This window comes from Fusarium oxysporum, chromosome 11, assembly GCF_000149955.1.
Source record: "Fusarium oxysporum f. sp. lycopersici 4287 chromosome 11, whole genome shotgun sequence".
Classification (NCBI taxonomy): domain Eukaryota; kingdom Fungi; phylum Ascomycota; class Sordariomycetes; order Hypocreales; family Nectriaceae; genus Fusarium; species Fusarium oxysporum.
Genome location: NC_030996.1, coordinates 1999002 through 2015154, shown reverse-complemented (window position 1 = coordinate 2015154; position 16153 = coordinate 1999002). Strand labels below are relative to the sequence as shown.

General features: G+C 48.6%; 7 protein-coding genes across 8 annotated transcripts; 3 read left to right on the top strand and 4 right to left on the bottom strand.

Moving 5' to 3' along the window:
• Positions 1-443: 443 nt before the first annotated feature.
• On the top strand, positions 444-2213 carry FOXG_10121 (uncharacterized protein; the record flags this gene model as incomplete). Its single annotated transcript, XM_018389361.1, has 5 exons — positions 444-520; positions 603-860; positions 911-1228; positions 1279-1741; positions 1791-2213. The coding sequence occupies 5 exons, from the start codon at positions 444-446 to the stop codon at positions 2211-2213; spliced, it is 1539 nt and encodes a 512-aa protein (XP_018247615.1).
• A 622-nt stretch (positions 2214-2835) lies between these two features.
• Positions 2836-5502, bottom strand: FOXG_10119 (uncharacterized protein). The gene has a single exon (XM_018389359.1). It carries the CDS (start codon positions 5430-5432, stop codon positions 3522-3524), a length of 1911 nt encoding a protein of 636 aa, XP_018247613.1. The 5' UTR covers positions 5433-5502; the 3' UTR covers positions 2836-3521.
• FOXG_10120 (uncharacterized protein) lies at positions 2978-3446 on the top strand (the record flags this gene model as incomplete). The annotated part of the gene is made up of 2 exons (XM_018389360.1): positions 2978-3154; positions 3300-3446. The coding sequence occupies 2 exons, from the start codon at positions 2978-2980 to the stop codon at positions 3444-3446; spliced, it is 324 nt and encodes a 107-aa protein (XP_018247614.1).
• A 1053-nt stretch (positions 5503-6555) lies between the features above and the next one.
• FOXG_10118 (uncharacterized protein) lies at positions 6556-10653 on the bottom strand. Its single transcript, XM_018389358.1, has 3 exons — positions 10381-10653; positions 7108-10331; positions 6556-7049 (listed from the first exon to the last, which is right to left on the bottom strand). The coding sequence occupies exons 1-3, from the start codon at positions 10592-10594 to the stop codon at positions 6627-6629; spliced, it is 3861 nt and encodes a 1286-aa protein (XP_018247612.1). The 5' UTR covers positions 10595-10653; the 3' UTR covers positions 6556-6626.
• Positions 10654-10968: 315 nt separating this feature from the next.
• Positions 10969-12182, bottom strand: FOXG_20230 (uncharacterized protein). Its single transcript, XM_018400491.1, has 5 exons — positions 12010-12182; positions 11678-11962; positions 11411-11626; positions 11249-11359; positions 10969-11199 (listed from the first exon to the last, which is right to left on the bottom strand). Exons 1-5 carry the CDS (start codon positions 12110-12112, stop codon positions 11069-11071), a joined length of 846 nt encoding a protein of 281 aa, XP_018247611.1. The 5' UTR covers positions 12113-12182; the 3' UTR covers positions 10969-11068.
• A 314-nt stretch (positions 12183-12496) lies between these two features.
• On the top strand, positions 12497-14239 carry FOXG_10117 (uncharacterized protein). Its single transcript, XM_018389357.1, has 4 exons — positions 12497-12768; positions 12814-13317; positions 13371-13573; positions 13624-14239. Exons 1-4 carry the CDS (start codon positions 12511-12513, stop codon positions 14186-14188), a joined length of 1530 nt encoding a protein of 509 aa, XP_018247610.1. The 5' UTR covers positions 12497-12510; the 3' UTR covers positions 14189-14239.
• Positions 14133-15980, bottom strand: FOXG_20229 (uncharacterized protein). Of its 2 annotated transcripts, none has more exons than XM_018400489.1 (2): positions 15893-15980; positions 14133-15786 (listed from the first exon to the last, which is right to left on the bottom strand). In XM_018400489.1, the coding sequence occupies exon 2, from the start codon at positions 15352-15354 to the stop codon at positions 14608-14610; it is 747 nt and encodes a 248-aa protein (XP_018247608.1). In that variant the 5' UTR covers positions 15355-15786; positions 15893-15980; the 3' UTR covers positions 14133-14607. The 2 variants fall into 2 exon arrangements, with proteins under 2 accessions (XP_018247608.1, XP_018247609.1); XM_018400490.1 differs by having other exon boundaries at positions 14133-15762; positions 15898-15980.
• Between the last annotated feature and the right edge of the window lie 173 nt (positions 15981-16153).

The window sequence follows — 16153 nt, the reverse complement described above, 5'->3', positions numbered from 1 at the left end:
GCTGGTGCTGCCCTCAAACCCCCAAGAGATAGCTCCGGGTCCCGCTGACTCTGTCGGAGCCGCGGCCATGACTGATCCGATTTAGCGCCGGCTCTCGCTGCCGGTGAGGCTAGGGTCTTCATACTCCTACCCACTTTCTTTGGGACGACCAGATAGCAACCAAGGTCTCGGATCTACCATTTGTCGATTGGCATTTTGTCTGATTCTGGGGTTGAATGGCGTTATTGGTTAGCTGTGGCTATTGACGCCCTGTCTTCGATCTTCAATGCCAGTCTTATTGTTGGTTGGCAAGGGTCGTGTTTGTATAAAGACGTAACCAACCTCTCTGTCTCTGGACATTGCATCTATTGGCAATAGCGGCGGTCAATTAGATCTAACGACTGTTTCCCTGGGCATTTAACTCTAACCTTCCGTTACGGTCAGCATTGAGAGCGTACAGCATCATGGCCGACAACATCATCACCGCCGCCAAAAGCGGTCGTTTCAGCGAGATGAACGGAACCATGCTCTTCCTGTTAATGTAAGATAACATCACACAGCTGCACTATTCCCATATTTATCCAATTCGCACTTGCTCAACACCTACTGATGACTTCTCATAGGTATATGTGCTTCTGCTCATTCAACTTCGGTTATGACGTCGGCAACTTTGGATCCGTTCAAGGAATGCAAGCTTTCGGTCGTCAATTTGGCACCTGTGACAAGGAGACAGGAAACTGTTCCCTCCAGCCATGGTTATCATCTGTCATGACCTCTGTCCCATTTATTGGGAAGGCCTTGGGTACGGTGACTTGCGGTATCATTGCTGAGCGATGGGGAAGAAAAATTGCCATCATGGGACTTATCATTGCTTCATTCGTGTAAGTGCTCCTTTTATCGCTGTTCAGCGCATCCTGGCTGACCTCAACAGTGGCGTTCTCCTGCAAACTACGGCAGCCACCGCCGCACAATTCACAATCGGTCGCTTCATCTCCTTCGCCATGACAGGCATGACTATCGTCGTCGTTCCCATCTATCAAGCCGAGACAGCCCCCAGAGCACTGCGCGGCCTGGTGACCTCTTCACTCCAGCTCATGATCAACCTCGGCGCCCTAGTGGTGTCGCTTGTTACGTGGCGTACCAGCTCGATGAAGACCAACGCTGCTTGGCATATTCCCGTGGGTTTGCAATTCCTTGCACCTACGTTCCTGCTCGTACTATGGTTCTGGGTCCCTGAAAGTCCCCGATGGTATTTACTCTCGACCCTCATAGTCCTCTATATTGTACTAACGCTGCTAGGCTTCTTGCCAAGGACTGCGTACAGGAAGCTACCAAGTCCCTCCGCCGAATCCGAAAGGACAAATCTGAAGAAGACATAGAGTTCGAGATCCAGGCCATTCAACACGCCCACTCCAACGATCACAAGGGTAGGTGGGCTGAACTGTTCGATGCTAAGAATAGGCGCCGCACTATGGTAGCTATTCTCGCCATGTTTGGACAGCAGATTACAGGCCAGGCTTTTGCCTCGCAATACTCGGTCATTTTCTACCTGTCTCAGGGATTTGGCGCAAGAAGCTTCGTCTTCTCTGTTATTGGCTCTGTCGTAGGTCTTGCATGCCTCTTTGTTACGTGGTTCACTGTCGACCTGGTTGGCAGAAGAGTCTTGCTGCTTATTGGTGGTACCGGCATGGCGATATTTCTATTTATTGTCGGATCAGTTGGAACCATCCCAAACCCCAATGAGATACAAAAGAATACTCTCGTAAGTGCTTGGCCCAGTTACAAGGTTACATGTTACTAATAATACATAGGTGGCTTCCTTCATACTCTTTCCCTCCTGCTATGCCCTCTCTTGGGCGCCTGTCTCCTACATTGTCCTGTCTGAAGCAGCATCCAGCCACATCAAGGAAAAGACCAACCTTCTCGCCTCCGTCATTTCCGTCTTGACCACCTTTGCAACATCATTCACGCTTCCCTATCTTCTGAGCAAGCCTTATGCAGGACTTGGCGCCAAGGTCGGATTCATCTACGGAATCTTCTGTGTAGCCATGGTCGTTCTTGCATACTTCTTTATTCCCGAGCTCAAGGGCCGAAGCTTGGAAGAAGTGGATCAGCTGTTTGCAAGTGGGCAGCCTTTGAGAAAGCTTGGTTCTCTCGAGACCAGGACAGCAGAGGAAGCTTTTGAAAGTGACTCGAAGCAACAGCCCAGGACTGAGGTGAAGGAGTTGGTGTAGTAGTCAAGGCAGCATGTTATAGACAACATTTGACTAAGTCATGAGTAGGCGCCATTAATGTCAAGTTTCCTACTTTGACAATCAGTTCATGTAGCCACATCCTACTCTATGTCCCCTAATAACTATAGGACCGTATATAACAAACTGGCCATTCATGTTCCTCGCATAGAGAAACAATCCATGTTAGGCCATCCGTGAATCCTACCTACTCCTTTCAGCCAATTTGTGTTACGACCCCAGCGTAGTATTAGACCAAGGCCGCCCAGGATAAATATGCATAACCCCGCGCCGTCCTATATCCAGCAACCATTTAAGGAGTGCTCCGCGAGTAACGATTGGTGCGGTTGGTGTCAAGGACGGGCCGGTGGCAATAACCTACCTGCTTAGGTCTTTCTATCAGGGGCCAAGTGCAAAGTCCGTGAAACGGACTTTATACATCGCGGACTATTCTTACCGAATATGAGTTGCAGTGCAACCTAGTCAGGTTCTCATGAAAGAAACATATCATGTTCAGTCAATGATTGAAATGTAACTAGAACACATTATCGGATAAATTTCCAGATTAGCAGGAACATATCTTTGTAATGCTTACGATGAGCTTTTGGAATGCAACATCTAAAACTGCCAAGCAAGTGTTTATAGCATTATAAAATAGCAATTACGCCGCTCCTAAACAGCATTCTTCACCAGCTACAATATTGCCTCCGTGCCATCAACAGAAACTATTTGTTGCACGCTCGTCAGTCTCAACATCATCACCCAAAATGAAGAGCTTCCTCGTCATCATTCTCGCGCTTCCGGCTGTCTTTGCCGCCCCAGCAGCCAAGGCTGGAAGACATGTCAAGGCTTGCGCTTGCGCCAACGACGCTGGCGAGACACAAATCGGCGGCTATTGCCCATACATCGCCGGCAGCAACGTCAACGTCGATGGCCAGGATTATGTAAGTCACCTTCGCCCAAATTAACTACAAGTCAGACCGCAACTGGCGTGTTTCGCTTGGCTTCCTTCATTCCTTTGTTCATGAGGGGTTTGATCTGGAGGGCTGCCCGCTATACTGAAACAAGTGCTAATAACACCTTTTGTAGTGCTTTCCTGCTGCCACTTGGTCGGAGTATATGGACACCCGCTTCACTGCCGAGTTCTGCCCCGGCTATTTCCCAGGCTACCCCAACCCAGTATGCAAGACTGTCACGGTGTGCCCGTTGATTGGAGACTATCAGCAGATCTGTTAAGTGTGTTAGCGTCGGCCGGGGGTACGAATTGCATTAAACGATAATTCAACTAGAATACAAAGATGAAGTACTAGATCAGTCGGCAGCCTCTTCGTCTGACGAATCCTGGCCATAATGCTGCAAGATCCCCCTCGATGCCTTGTCTTTTCTATCTGGTAGTAAACGCAACTCTTCCATCATCTGCTCTCTATCGAAGATAATCTGCGTCAGCCCAACAAAACGATCTTTAGCTCTTATCCTTGGGTTACTTGCTATCTTCTGCACCGTAACCAACGTGTCGCCATCAAATTCAACATCGGGAAAGCTAGAGAAATCAACGGCTTCCAAATCTGCATCTCCCGTTGGTGACCAGTTCGGAATGACCTTACTTCTAGGCTCGAAGACTATTCTTCCTTCTTTCCTGTTATCCTTTTGTGCAATATTGGACAGGAAGATAGCAACGAATCTGGGAGGTTTTGATCCTCTCTTCTTGAACACGACCATTGCAGCATAAATTTCCGTTTGGCCTTTTCCAAACAGCTCTCTCTCGTCTGCCTGGTGGCTGCTTCTGTGAATGCGGCGTGGCATTATCAGTGGTAGTAAAGGGGGTGTCTCCGATGCCCATGCGGTGTCAGACTCATGGTCGCTGGGGAAGATACCGTATAGACGGTAGTCTGCTGTTCCTCGAGGAAAGCAAAGTAGGAACGGGCTTCCTGCTTCACGAGGCTGCCACGACGGGACTGAGAGGATGGTCGCATATGGCTTCTTGACCAGAATGCTTCTTTGCATCGCTGTTGATACTGTGTCCACGTGATTGGAAGGTTCTTCTGAATCAACTGATGTATACTCGTCTCCTTTGGAGAGAATTTGCTCTTCTTCGTGAAACATTATACTGTCCTTCCGAGCCATCTTTACCGGGAAAAAGGTTTTAGGCCAGATCAATCGTAGGTACCGCTGCGACTCACCATTTCCCTTCCGGAGGAGTGGTATCCATATTCGTGATACATAACGCGTTGTTGTGGTACTCGTAGTCTCAATGTCCCAACAATCAAGCACGCCAAATACGAAATGAGGAACCAAAGTAGGCACAATGGGCAGAGTGATCTGCAGTCCGGTGTTGGTCAGATGAAATGAGTAGGAATGATCTCCTGGTGTGTAATGCCTCTGCAGCTGCGGTGAGCTGCTAACAACCACGGACTGAGAGTCGGAGAACTCCCAAGGTGAGCGAGGGAGAAAATCGACATATTGCAGTCGGGATGCAAAGAAGCTATGATCTGCATATTTGTGGATGATCTCTCCAAGTAGTCTGGTGAAAGCTTCAAAGCCTTCGCCGTATACCAGTGGCATGGAGATGTCGAAGAGTCCGAGGAGAGAGTATGCCTGGTCCTCAATACGTGTCGTTGAACGGCTTGAAGCCCAGGCCATTCTCTGTGCAACGCTGTATCTCCGCAGTGGATGTGCTTTGGACAGCCTGCCCTTGAGTAGACATGACCAAGGGATGCCTGTGATCTCGGTGATGCAAGGTGCCAGCTCAGACTTTGTCGCTATCAGAGTCCAGTTGCTAGAGAAGAAACTGACATTCGGCGGTGCGATTAGTTCCTGGAGAGTCCAGCCTCTTGTGAACCATCTTGCATTCCTAAACGCACTATCCGCCTTTGTGCATTCATCCAAAGTCATGGCAGGGACATCCTCGAGGTATACGTAGCAGACAGCAGATCTTCGGTACCATCTGAACATGGAATTAATAGCTTCAGATAGCTCCGCAGAGCTGCTCTTGTCGATACAATTGGTGTCTACCCAAACGTGGCCCAACTGGTCCTTGGCAGCTTGAGCACAGGCCCAGACGATCTTCTGAAACCCGGGCTTGAAGCGGCGGTTCTTGCGATCGGCCCAGTCTTGTAGTGAGACTTCACCGTCGCCCCAGGTATGCGATAGAATAGCATATTCGGGAATGGACACGTCAAAGAATTCTTCCACCTCGAGGGTCGTGGTATTGATAAGTCGCATTTTACCTCCAAGATGGCTGAAATATTAAGAATTGAAAGGTGAGATATTATTATTGTCCTCAGTAGATAAGTCGACCCGTGACCCATCGCGCAGCCTTATGATCGACCGAAATCAGCCCGTTTGTGGCTCAGCGTCGGATCTGTCGAGATTCCAGCCCGTTTGATTGGTGGTGTGAACACAGCCGCTAGGCTTAGACGGCAACAGCATAGCGCACAACGTTATCAACCTACCCTAAGCTTGATAGATAATTTCACCTTCCAGTTACACAACAACTCTCTCCTGTAAAAATTCTTTCTTGGCACGCACTGTTAGTGCGGTGCTAGGAGCGGGATTTTCTGCAGGCCACGCGACCACACAAAAACTGCGGGGACGCTATCGGCTCCCTAACAGCAGTTTTCAGAGAAGGAATTTTGGAGAGTTCGCCTTCTCTGACAACACCTTTGTCGGATCTAATGGCGGCACCTCAGAACCAGAACGCCTTAGATATCGGAGGGCGATGCCCCGGGCATTCGTAGCGACATCCTTCCGATCAACGACGCCGATTGCGATGGGTTTTCTCCTTTAAAGGCAAGCCGCACCGTCGGCCTCTGATCCCTTCCCGAGGTTTTTCCCTGCCGCCGCGACAGTCGACTACGAGCTACAACTTGGTTACTGGAGATTGTGGACTGCGTCAGCAGATGTAGTGATGCGCGAGAGAATTCTGGTCGGTGGAAAAAGTTCGACAATAGATTGCCCTCGAACCCGCTGACGGGTGACGGGCTTGAGAAATACAGCACCTTTTGTGCCATTGGTATGCTGGATGGTGAAGGAAGCGGGGTATCCTGTACCTAGCTAGCTCAGCACGTCTTTTGCTCCAGTAGGAGATTTGGCTTCGTTACAGCCACCCAGACGAAAAATACACATACATACATACATACATACATTCCAGTTACACAATATCCGATTATTTCTCACTATTACAACCCTGAAGCTATAAAAGAAATAGAGTTTTTAAGTAGACATGCCTCTCTGGGAGGCTCCATAGATGGTCAGTTAGTTTTTCTACTAAGTAGTAGGATCATTACCAAACGGCTCACTACAACTAGATAAAAGGCCCAAAAGTGAGAGCCTGCTAAAATTTCAAAGGAGGCAAATGTTTGTATAAATTTTTTCGATAACTAGAATCTCATTGCAAGATAATGCATCTTTCACCCTTTAAGTAAAAGCCTTATGAAAGTTATTAAACCCTGGGTCGACCTCCTCATCATCTGGCGTTCCATAGCCGCCTCCTCCAGGCGTATTGATCTGGATATACTCTCCAGGCACAAGATGCACAATCGCCTTGCCACCCAGATTAATTGCTTCCATCTCATGCTGCTCATTGAACTTAAAAGCAAGGTTTTCGCCCTTTTGGCCTCCATAGCCCCCAGCCATTCCGTACGGTCTGTACACCCGTCGATCGCTTAGGATACTGAACTTGAGATTTGCGCGCGCTTCGATCTCGCGAATGATGCCATCACCACCACGCCAGCGACCTTTTCCGCCGCTGCCCTCTCGGATGCCATATCTTCGTACAAGGACGGCAGTGCGCTTTTCTATCACTTCACTATCGGTTTGCCGGGTGTTCGTGGAATGGACCTAAACGTGGTGAGTGAATGATTCAAAATGAACGCGAAGGGGGCGAAGCACAACTTACGTGCACGCCGCTCGCACCGTTGTAGCCCTCACCAGCACCGACCCCTCCGCCAATCGATTCTCCGTAATTCCACCCTGGTTCAGTCTTACCCGTCACTGGATTCTTGCCCCCCATACCCCAACCGAGAGCATTTGCACAACCCTGACTTGCGCCAAAGCGACCGAAAGCACGGAGGACTAGGTCGATTACTCGCTGACTTGCTAGTGTTGAGCCACAGATGGCCACAGTCGGAGTGGGATTGAGGATAGAGCCCACGGGCACGCGAATATCGCATGGTGCTAAGCAGCCTTCGTTTAGGGGGATTTCAAGATTGACCAAGCATCTGATGCTGTAGATAATCGCCGAGTGGGTGATAGAAATTGGACAGTTATAATTTCCCCACATCTGGGGACCTGAGCCAGCGAAGTTATATATAGCACTGCCCGTGTCTTTGTCGATACTGATCCTGACTTTCATGGCAGTGCCATCGTCCAGGTAATCTGTCGCTGATAGAGGACCCGGATGCTCATGAGCCAGTTTCTTGAAGAACCCCCGTACTGCAAGCTCTGCATTATCTTGGATACCCGTCATGTACTTGTGCACCACTTCTAGCGAATACTCGTTGCAGAGCTTCTGAAGGAGGGTTATACCGCGCTGGTTAGCTGACGTCTGTGCTTTGAGGTCTGAAATATTGTCTTGAATACGGCGTGTTGCGCTGCAGCCAGGATAAGTACCGACTTTCTCAAACGCGGCCCGGACTTCACTTTCAAGAAACTCGCCACTGCTGACGATCTTCATGGATGGTACTATTATACCCTCCTCCCATAGAGACCGTGACTCGGGCATCATACTAGTGATACCCATACCGCCGATATCTGTATGGTGACCTCGAGACGCAACGTAGAATGCTATCTGATCTCCCACGAAAACAGGTGTAACCACTGTTAAGTCCGGTAAATGGGTTCCACCCCAAGATGGATGATTCGTTAGAAGAACGTCGCCAGGTTTAAGCTTTCCGCTCCAGTGGCGGTGCTGGGCCTGGACAGCAAATTGCATGCTTCCGAGATGGATGGGGATATGGGGAGCGTTGGCGACAAGTTTGCCCTCGGGGGAAAAGATGGCGCAGGAAAAGTCGAGTCGTTCTTTGATGCTGCTTGAGATGGATGTTCGTTGGAGGGTGTTGCCCATTTGCTCGGCGATGGCCATGAAGCGATGGGCGAAGACGGATAGTTGAATGGGACTTAGGGTGTCTTTCGATGTAGATAAGGTCCGTGAAATAGAACACTTGAGTGATTGTTCTTCAGAAGCTATCTTTTCCAGCACAACATAATTGACTAGAATATGTGCCTGGAAGAGAGATTCCACAAGTATTGTCTGTGTCTCGTCGATTATAATTGCTGGGCCGTTGATAAGACTTCCCTCAGGGATATCATCCAGCTTGAAGACTCTCGTCTCCTGCCATGAGCCATCAAGGTATACTCTTTGCCTCACAGCACTGTCGGAGAACAACTTTCGCTTTCTTGAAGCCATCTCTTTGCATGCTGACGTCTCATGACTCGGTGCACCAGTGCTTCCTGAGCCTCGAACCTTGACAGATTCGATGATAATAGGCCTATTCATAGAAAAGGCAAATTCGCGTAGATGCAGAGCTGTGAAGGCAGCAGCATAGTCGCCATCGGCGGGTTTAGAAATGGAAAGATTTGTATCAGTGCCAAAATACTTCAACACAAGTGCCTCGTCAAAAACCAAGCTTTCCTCTGAAACTTTTTGGGACACCAACTCCTTAGTCACCTTGTCCTTCAGTGTTAGCAAGAGGCTTTCTACCCCTTTCATGGCTTTTATGTCGAGCTCGGCTGCGAATGGCTCGAACATCTCATACTGAAGCTCCGCATGCGCGATACCATGAGCTGAGAGCAGCGATGAAAGTTTGTGTATGATCACGCGCTTGATGCCAAGCTTATCAGCAATAGCACAAGCATGCTGGCCACCTGCACCACCAAAGCTCACGAGATTGTGGCTCTCAGGAGCGTAGCCTCTAGCCTCGGTTGCGTTTCGGATAGGTCGACTCATTGTCTCGTTGGCTATGTTCAAGAACCCTGAAGCTACCTCCTCGCGTGTAAGATCCTGAGATGTCTGCCGATTGAAGTCTTGAGTAATTTTCTCAAACTTTCTAGCCACGATTTCTGTGTCTATTTCTTGATCTCCAGACTCTCCAAAGATGGCAGGGAACGACGAAATTACGAGCCGTCCGAGGAACAGATTGGCATCGGTAACGGTCAGAGGACCTCCCTTTCTATAGCATGAAGGCCCTGGGTGCGCTCCAGCAGACTCTGGGCCAACGGATAAGAATCCGTTGCGGGCAAACAAGATTGATCCACCTCCTGCAGCTACAGTTGCAATATTAAGCATGGACAGGTTGATAGTTCGCCCAGCGATGGATGTCTGTTGGAGAAAGTCGTATTTCCCGTCATATCTCGACACATCAGTGCTTGTACCACCCATGTCGAATCCAATAACAGGCGTACCCTCATCAACGTCGAAACATTTCGCTGTACCCACAACACCGCCAGCTGGTCCGCTTAACAGTGCCTCGTTTCCTCGAAACTTATCGGCCTGCTTGAGCCCACCGTCAGAGCACATAAACTCTACCCTCTGGGGAGAGATCTTGAAGCCTGCTTGGAAATTGTTGATGTATCGTCTGATGATGGGGTATAAGTAGGCTTCTGAACAAGTAGAGTTGCTCCTTCTGAGGAAGTTGATCGCTGGGCTGGTCTCAGACGAGATAGTGACGAATTGAAAACCGACCTTCTTTGCGATTCGGGCTACCATCTTCTCGTGGTCTGGAAAGATATAGGCATGCATGAAGCATACTGCGAGCGATGTGTAGCCTTGTTCCAGTAGGGCCTCGAGCTGTTGTCGTACGACTTTCTCATCAGGTCTCTTGAGAATCCGGATAACTTCACCGCTTGGAGTTTTGACCAAGTTCGCATCGTTCTCGATGTTGACTGTTTTTTGCTTGTGAGGGTTCAGATCATAGTCTTCTATGGTGACTCTCTCATCAATCTCGATAACACTAGAGTGGAGGGCGGTTGGCTTGCGTATCTCAAGGTTGAACAATTCAGGACGAGACTGATCTCCAATAACGCAAACGTCTTTGAAGCCTTTGGTAGTTGCAAAAGCAAACTTTTCGCCATTGCCCGTGAGGAGAGCATTCGTCGCAACCGTGGTACCGATACGGCATGATGCTGCAATATTTATCAGCCACGAAAGAAATAATTTGGCAACTAAATTCACCTATTCTTGAAGCATCAAGCTTCTCACCGACAGGAATGGTCTTTCCTTCATACTTCTCTAATACTCTTCGGATTGCCTCCGCTGGTGCATCTGGATAGTTGGATGGGTCCTCTGATAAGAGCTTGAAGATGAAAGGGTCGTTTCCATCAGCGCCTGTAGCGATCACGTCACAAAATGTGCCGCCCCTATCGATTGAAACTCGAATGTCGCCCATGATGTCTAATACGATTTCTCGAACTTGCTACATAAGCACATAATGCCATCTGATGCTGGTTTTGAATCATTGATTGAAGCAATAGCTTTGGACAAGCCCATTATTCCCGCTATGGCGCAATTGGGATCTACAACAATGATCGGCATGGCCCCGACATATTCCTCCTGATCGAGGAATTTTCTTGGTATCGCCTCGACTCCGAACTGGCTTTCGCCGATCAGTTTGGCCTTTTCCTGGTCACGCTATCAGCATCACTAAATCGATAATTTTACTTGCATGCTATCTTATCTTATGGAGGCTACTGCTTCATGCTGGAATCGGTTAATTCCATACTATCCAGTACACGGCGAAGGTTTCAACAACGCCAAGCTACGCCTGATCAGAAAGGAAGCATTTATTCATCATGTAATGTCTAAGCAATATCTAGGCCACCCAAAATCATCGATCATCAGAGCTCCGTTCATTAGAGTAATCCTATAATTCTAAAAACTCCCTGATCTTGGAAATTACCAAGTCTGCTTTCTCAACATGCACGCTATGGTTTGCGCCGGGAACCACGAGCAATTCCGCATTATCAATCCGATCAGCAATTAATCTCGAGTTATCTGGGCCTGTTAACATATAAGCATCCAGTAAATCAACGGAGAGACCAACCTGGTGGACAAATCCAGTCCTGTTCCCCAACAATGACCAAAGTCTTGGCCATGATACTACCCAATCGGTCGACATAATCAAAGTACTTTTCTTTCTGGGAATAAAGATCGTCTGCCTAACATTAGTGCTATACTATAGCCTACGTTGGTGCATATAACTTACTGTGTGACTCTGCGACATAAACCGTATCACGGCAAGACCTCAAGCCGGCATTTGCATCATAATCTTCTCGATACAGAGGCATCATAGCAAAATGAACCAGCCTGAAATCTTCGTCGTCGTCATATGCGCCAAAGACCTTGTCTCGCAGCATATCTTTTGAGAAGCTGGGTACTTTGCTGATTCTTGCTTCGAGGGTCTTGATGGCGCCCGCTTCATCTAGGGTCGGTGTAAGAATAAGGGTTCGAACTAAACAGTTATGAGACCTACGGTGATGCGAGGCTGCAGTTCCTCGTAGAATCAAGTGTGAAACTTTGAGGGGATAAATGATGGCATATTCCTGCGCGAGAAAGCCCCCGAAACTTCCACCGCAGATAATAACCTTCTCATCGGGTCCTGAGAAATGCTGTCGCACACCTTCAATATCATCGACGATCTGTTTGAAAGTGTAAGGTTTTGTACGGGAACTTTGGCCGTGCCCCCGAAAGTCAAAGGAAAGCACACGGATCATATCATTGAGACGGCTGTATACTTTGTAGTCAGACCTATGATCACCTGCTATTATTAGACGTATACTCTCAGTCCAAACTATCAAAACATACCCATTCCTCTTCCGCCGTGAAGAGTAATCATTAGCGGCGCATCTTTTGGTCCGCTTAGCTCGTAAGCGAGCTGTGCTCCGTTTACTGTGATGAATTCAACCATTTTGCCCGCATTGAAGAGTTGTTGAAGTTCAACAACGGCAAGACATGACCGCCAGCGGAAATGCCTCCCTCAACGCCAGGATGATGGAAGCGATCCAAGGCCACCGAGGATGATCCGAGCCTGAGCAACTGGTCCGGTTCACCGATCTTCACCAGGCGGGATTTCCCCGACAAGGAACCAAGTTGCCTCTTTGAGTAATGATTGCGGCCTCAGTGCGCGAATAACACAGGGTTCGCCGAAGCACGCAATTGACTATCTAATGGCAAATGGTTTGGTACATCCAACTTGACGTTACATAGGTAAAGTACTGAAATACCACTGCTCCCATGAGGGTTACTTTCATATCACTTCTGCGTCCTTCTTCAGCATTCACGACCGCTTCACCGTCAATCGTCACAATGGCTAGTCATGCAGTGGGCGACAATGCCATCAGTGCAGCACCCTTAGCCGCTACTGTTGATGCCAAGAATCGTGCTTCGATTACTTCTAGCCCTGCAGCTGCAAGTTTGAAAAACGACGCTATTGCTACAGTGGCCAGCAATAGAAGATGGTTCAGCTGGCATGAGCCTGGGACGTCACCAGAGGAAAAGAAGCTTATTTTCAAGCTTGATTGGTTCATGCTGAGTTTTGCATGTCTGATGTTTTTTATCAAGCAGGTAATTACTATGCTACCGGCGCTTACACTATGCTAATTCAAGCAGCTTGATCAAAACAATATTTCCAATGCTTATGTATCAGGAATGGCGGATGAACTCGGCTTCGGTCCTGGAAACGAACTCTCCTGGATGAATACCTATTTCTCCATCGGCACAATCTTGGGTGGTCTCGTCTCCAACTTGATCATCACCGTCTTGCGTCCTCGAATCTGGCTCTCAAGCTGCCTCATAACCTGGTCCGTTTTCGTCCTGGCTCTGTTTAAGTGTAACCACGCCTATCAATTCTATGTTCTTCGGTTTTTCATCGGTGTATTTGAGTCCGCTGCTTGGCCTGGCGTTATGTACTGCTTGGGTTCCTGGTATCGCAAGAGTGAGCTAGCACGTCGAAGTGGGCTTTTTGTAATGAGCGGTGTTATCGGCCAGATGTTCTCTGGATATCTGCAAGCTGCTCTATTTACTGGCATGCATGGCAAAGGAGGGATGTCCGCTTGGCGATGGTTGTTCATTTTCGATTTCATCCTCGCTATCCCAGTTGCGGCCTATGGATTTGTGAGTACTTTTTGTTCACTTTGTCACATCTCTTTGCTGACAAGATGGTTAAGATCACTTTCCCTGATACTCCACATACCACAAGAGCCTTCTATTTTAACGAATGGGAAAGAGAAAGGTCCCGCCAGCGTATCGAAGAGGAGGGCCGCAAGCCCGTGGGAAAGATGGACTGGAGTGTTATACGTCGAATATTTGGCTCTTGGCAGGTGTATGCGTTTACGGCAGCATACTCTTTCTGGACTTTGACATGTGGAAGGTAAGATGATGCCTAACTTTCTGGCAAATTCGGCCTCTAACGGGGAGCAGTTACGTGATGCAGTACTTTGGGATCTACCTGAAAAAGACCGGTTGGTATACGGTACCTGAGATCAACAACATCCCAACTTGTATCGGTGCTGTCAACTTTGTGGTCATGGTATCAACAGGCTACATCGCCGATAAGCTCGGTGGGCGTGCTCTAGTCTGTGGTGTTGTAGGATGCTGGATGATTCTCAACTACTCCATCCTCACCGCGTGGGACGTTCCTCACAAGCTACGAATGGCGGCTTTCATCATGCACGGCTGCTACGGATGCTTCACACCTCTGATCGCAGGCTGGGCCAACGAGGCTTGTGGCGGCGACCAGCAGAAGCGCGCTTTCGTACTGAGCTTCATGGTTTCTGTTGGTTCTGCGGTGGTTATTCCCTTCCAGCAGATCCAGATGGCATCTGGTGAAGCTCCTGAGTTTGCAAAGACGCATGGATGGGGAAGCGCACTGGCCTGGGTTGTGGCACTGACACTGTGGACTGGTGTTGGTTTACCCTTAGTGCAGAGATGGAGGCAGAATGAGGTTGTAGTAAGTAATCGAGAGGATGAGGTGACTGAGGTCTAGGTACTCTTCTATAGTTTCATGCCTTAATATCGAAGTTCAGATAAAGAGTCCATCTCCACATCCATGGTGCGGGCCAATGGAGCATCGTCGGCAAAGACAACCTTTCTACTACAGAATTTATTGCCGTCACCACCTTCGCTCTCGTTCCGATTTCTCAAGGCACTCGCCTGCCATCGCATCCTAGGAAGTTCGTTATCCTGGCGACTGAGACTGACGGCATTGCAAAGCCCCCAGGCCCCAGGACTATGAACAATGTCTGAAAGGTCCATCGCCAAAGGCGCAAGTGCTGTATCGCGGACTCTTTTCGTCTTTACCGTCATACTCGCGCCAAAAACGAGGATTGCGGAGAGTGTAAGAGTGGCATTCATCCCCAGCCAAATATAGAGCTTGACCTTGTGTACTGCGACGTAAACGACAGGCTACGAAGCTTTGAAGGATATAGGTTCGGTTTCGTTCCATAATCTCCTCATTAATGCACTCCAGGATGCGTGGTAGCCCAGAGTCAGCATGCCCGTCACATAGTCATCCAGATCCGAACTGATCCAGGGTTGACTGAAGTTCTGTAGAACGGTATATTTGAGGGTCTCAGATGTAAAGTCCAGAGCCAGACTAGCCAGCCAGTCATTTTCAAGAGCCTCGTCATTTCGTCTCACAGAGCAGGTAGCGTAGGATTGCGATGTCGTGTCAGAGGTGACAACTGTACAGTCTCGTGCCGGGTACATTCCTGCTGTTATTGCTACTTCCGCAAGCATGTAGCAGTCATAGTAGCTAATTTCTTTGTATCCATTTATAATTTGAACCTGGTGCTGGGCAACGGGGGACAGCTTTCCGAACTGCTTTGTTGTTGTGCGGTATCTATCTCTTTCGCTGATGCTAGAGTCAGGTGCAAGAGGACCATCAAAGGGCTCAACTCCTGGGAGCTGGACTGCCACCAATCTAATATCATGGAAGATAGTTGCGTTTTTAGGTGACTTTCCTTGTGGTATCCATTTCTGATCCATGATGATAGATGTCGCACCAACTAGTCTGATCCCAACAAGCTTACCGACATCAGAGTACTCGGCATTGCCAGCATATATCGACTTGTTTGTGCTTGATGCGTCGATCCATCGGACGTCGGCGGCAAAGTAAGGGAGCGGAAGGTTGACTCGACTACCAGTCGGCATATATTCACTCGTGTTGAAGTATCTTCATAGATGAATACGGTCTGGCCTGAACGCGTAGTAAGGTTCATTCGCTGTCATTGCTGCAGCACTAATCACCGCTGTTGCACGCGTATCGTCGTATAGAATCGCCGGCCAATCAGTATGGGGACCAATCTCTCCGATCAACGCTGGAGTCTCTTTATTGAGTAGCGTGATACCAGGTATCCACAAGAGCGAAGAAGACGCGAGTGGCGCTGCGAAACTATGAGGCCACATCAATATGATGGCACATGTTGCCCATAGAGACCAACGCAGCGATGTCTCTGTCTCGACTGCTGGTAATATCGGGACACGTAGGCTGAGGAGGCGTTTCAGATCTTCAATAAGTAACTTCATTTGTTGATAAGAGCCTCTTATGGCGAAGAGCGTCTTATATCGAGGTTGGTTATTATTCTTTAACATGCAATTAGAAGGACGAGCCTTGAGATATAATGTTTGCGATTACAGTGAAATGCAGAGATTAGAGACGCAAGGATGGGTAGAAAATTCAGCCACTTGCCATACTATTATTGTCGATAATGCTCAGAAGGGCCGCAATATGAAGCCAAGGTAGATCGACACTTTAGGACGCGCGCAGGTGAGGCATTCTTAAGAAGTTGGCATCGTTGATTGGTCAAGCATCTACATTTGGAAATGCGGCTTGATAGTTTAAGACACTCTAAAGCAAGAGGGGGCAATGATTGACGGCCTGGGCATGCAGCTGTGACATGCGCGTTGGTTATGCTTATCTTGGCGTAAGGCTGTATGGTCCCAATAACTT

Excerpts from the sequence above, each read along its gene's own strand:
- FOXG_10119 (XM_018389359.1), bottom strand. The coding sequence starts at position 5,432 with ATGCGACTTATCAATACCACGACCCTCGAGGTGGAAGAATTCTTTGAC.
- FOXG_10117 (XM_018389357.1), top strand. The coding sequence starts at position 12,511 with ATGGCTAGTCATGCAGTGGGCGACAATGCCATCAGTGCAGCACCCTTA. Across the intron at positions 12,769-12,813 it reads TGATGTTTTTTATCAAGCAG|CTTGATCAAAACAATATTTC; the intron begins GTAATTACTATG and ends TAATTCAAGCAG. Across the intron at positions 13,574-13,623 it reads TGGACTTTGACATGTGGAAG|TTACGTGATGCAGTACTTTG; the intron begins GTAAGATGATGC and ends AACGGGGAGCAG.
- FOXG_10118 (XM_018389358.1), bottom strand. The coding sequence starts at position 10,594 with ATGGGCGACATTCGAGTTTCAATCGATAGGGGCGGCACATTTTGTGAC. Across the intron at positions 10,332-10,380 it reads GCTTGATGCTTCAAGAATAG|CATCATGCCGTATCGGTACC; the intron begins GTGAATTTAGTT and ends TAAATATTGCAG. Across the intron at positions 7,050-7,107 it reads ACGGTGCGAGCGGCGTGCAC|GTCCATTCCACGAACACCCG; the intron begins GTAAGTTGTGCT and ends CACCACGTTTAG.
- FOXG_20229 (XM_018400489.1), bottom strand. The coding sequence starts at position 15,354 with ATGCCGACTGGTAGTCGAGTCAACCTTCCGCTCCCTTACTTTGCCGCC.
- FOXG_20230 (XM_018400491.1), bottom strand. The coding sequence starts at position 12,112 with ATGGTTGAATTCATCACAGTAAACGGAGCACAGCTCGCTTACGAGCTA. Across the intron at positions 11,360-11,410 it reads TTATGTCGCAGAGTCACACA|ACGATCTTTATTCCCAGAAA; the intron begins GTAAGTTATATG and ends AATGTTAGGCAG. Across the intron at positions 11,200-11,248 it reads GGACTGGATTTGTCCACCAG|ATAACTCGAGATTAATTGCT; the intron begins GTTGGTCTCTCC and ends TAACAGGCCCAG.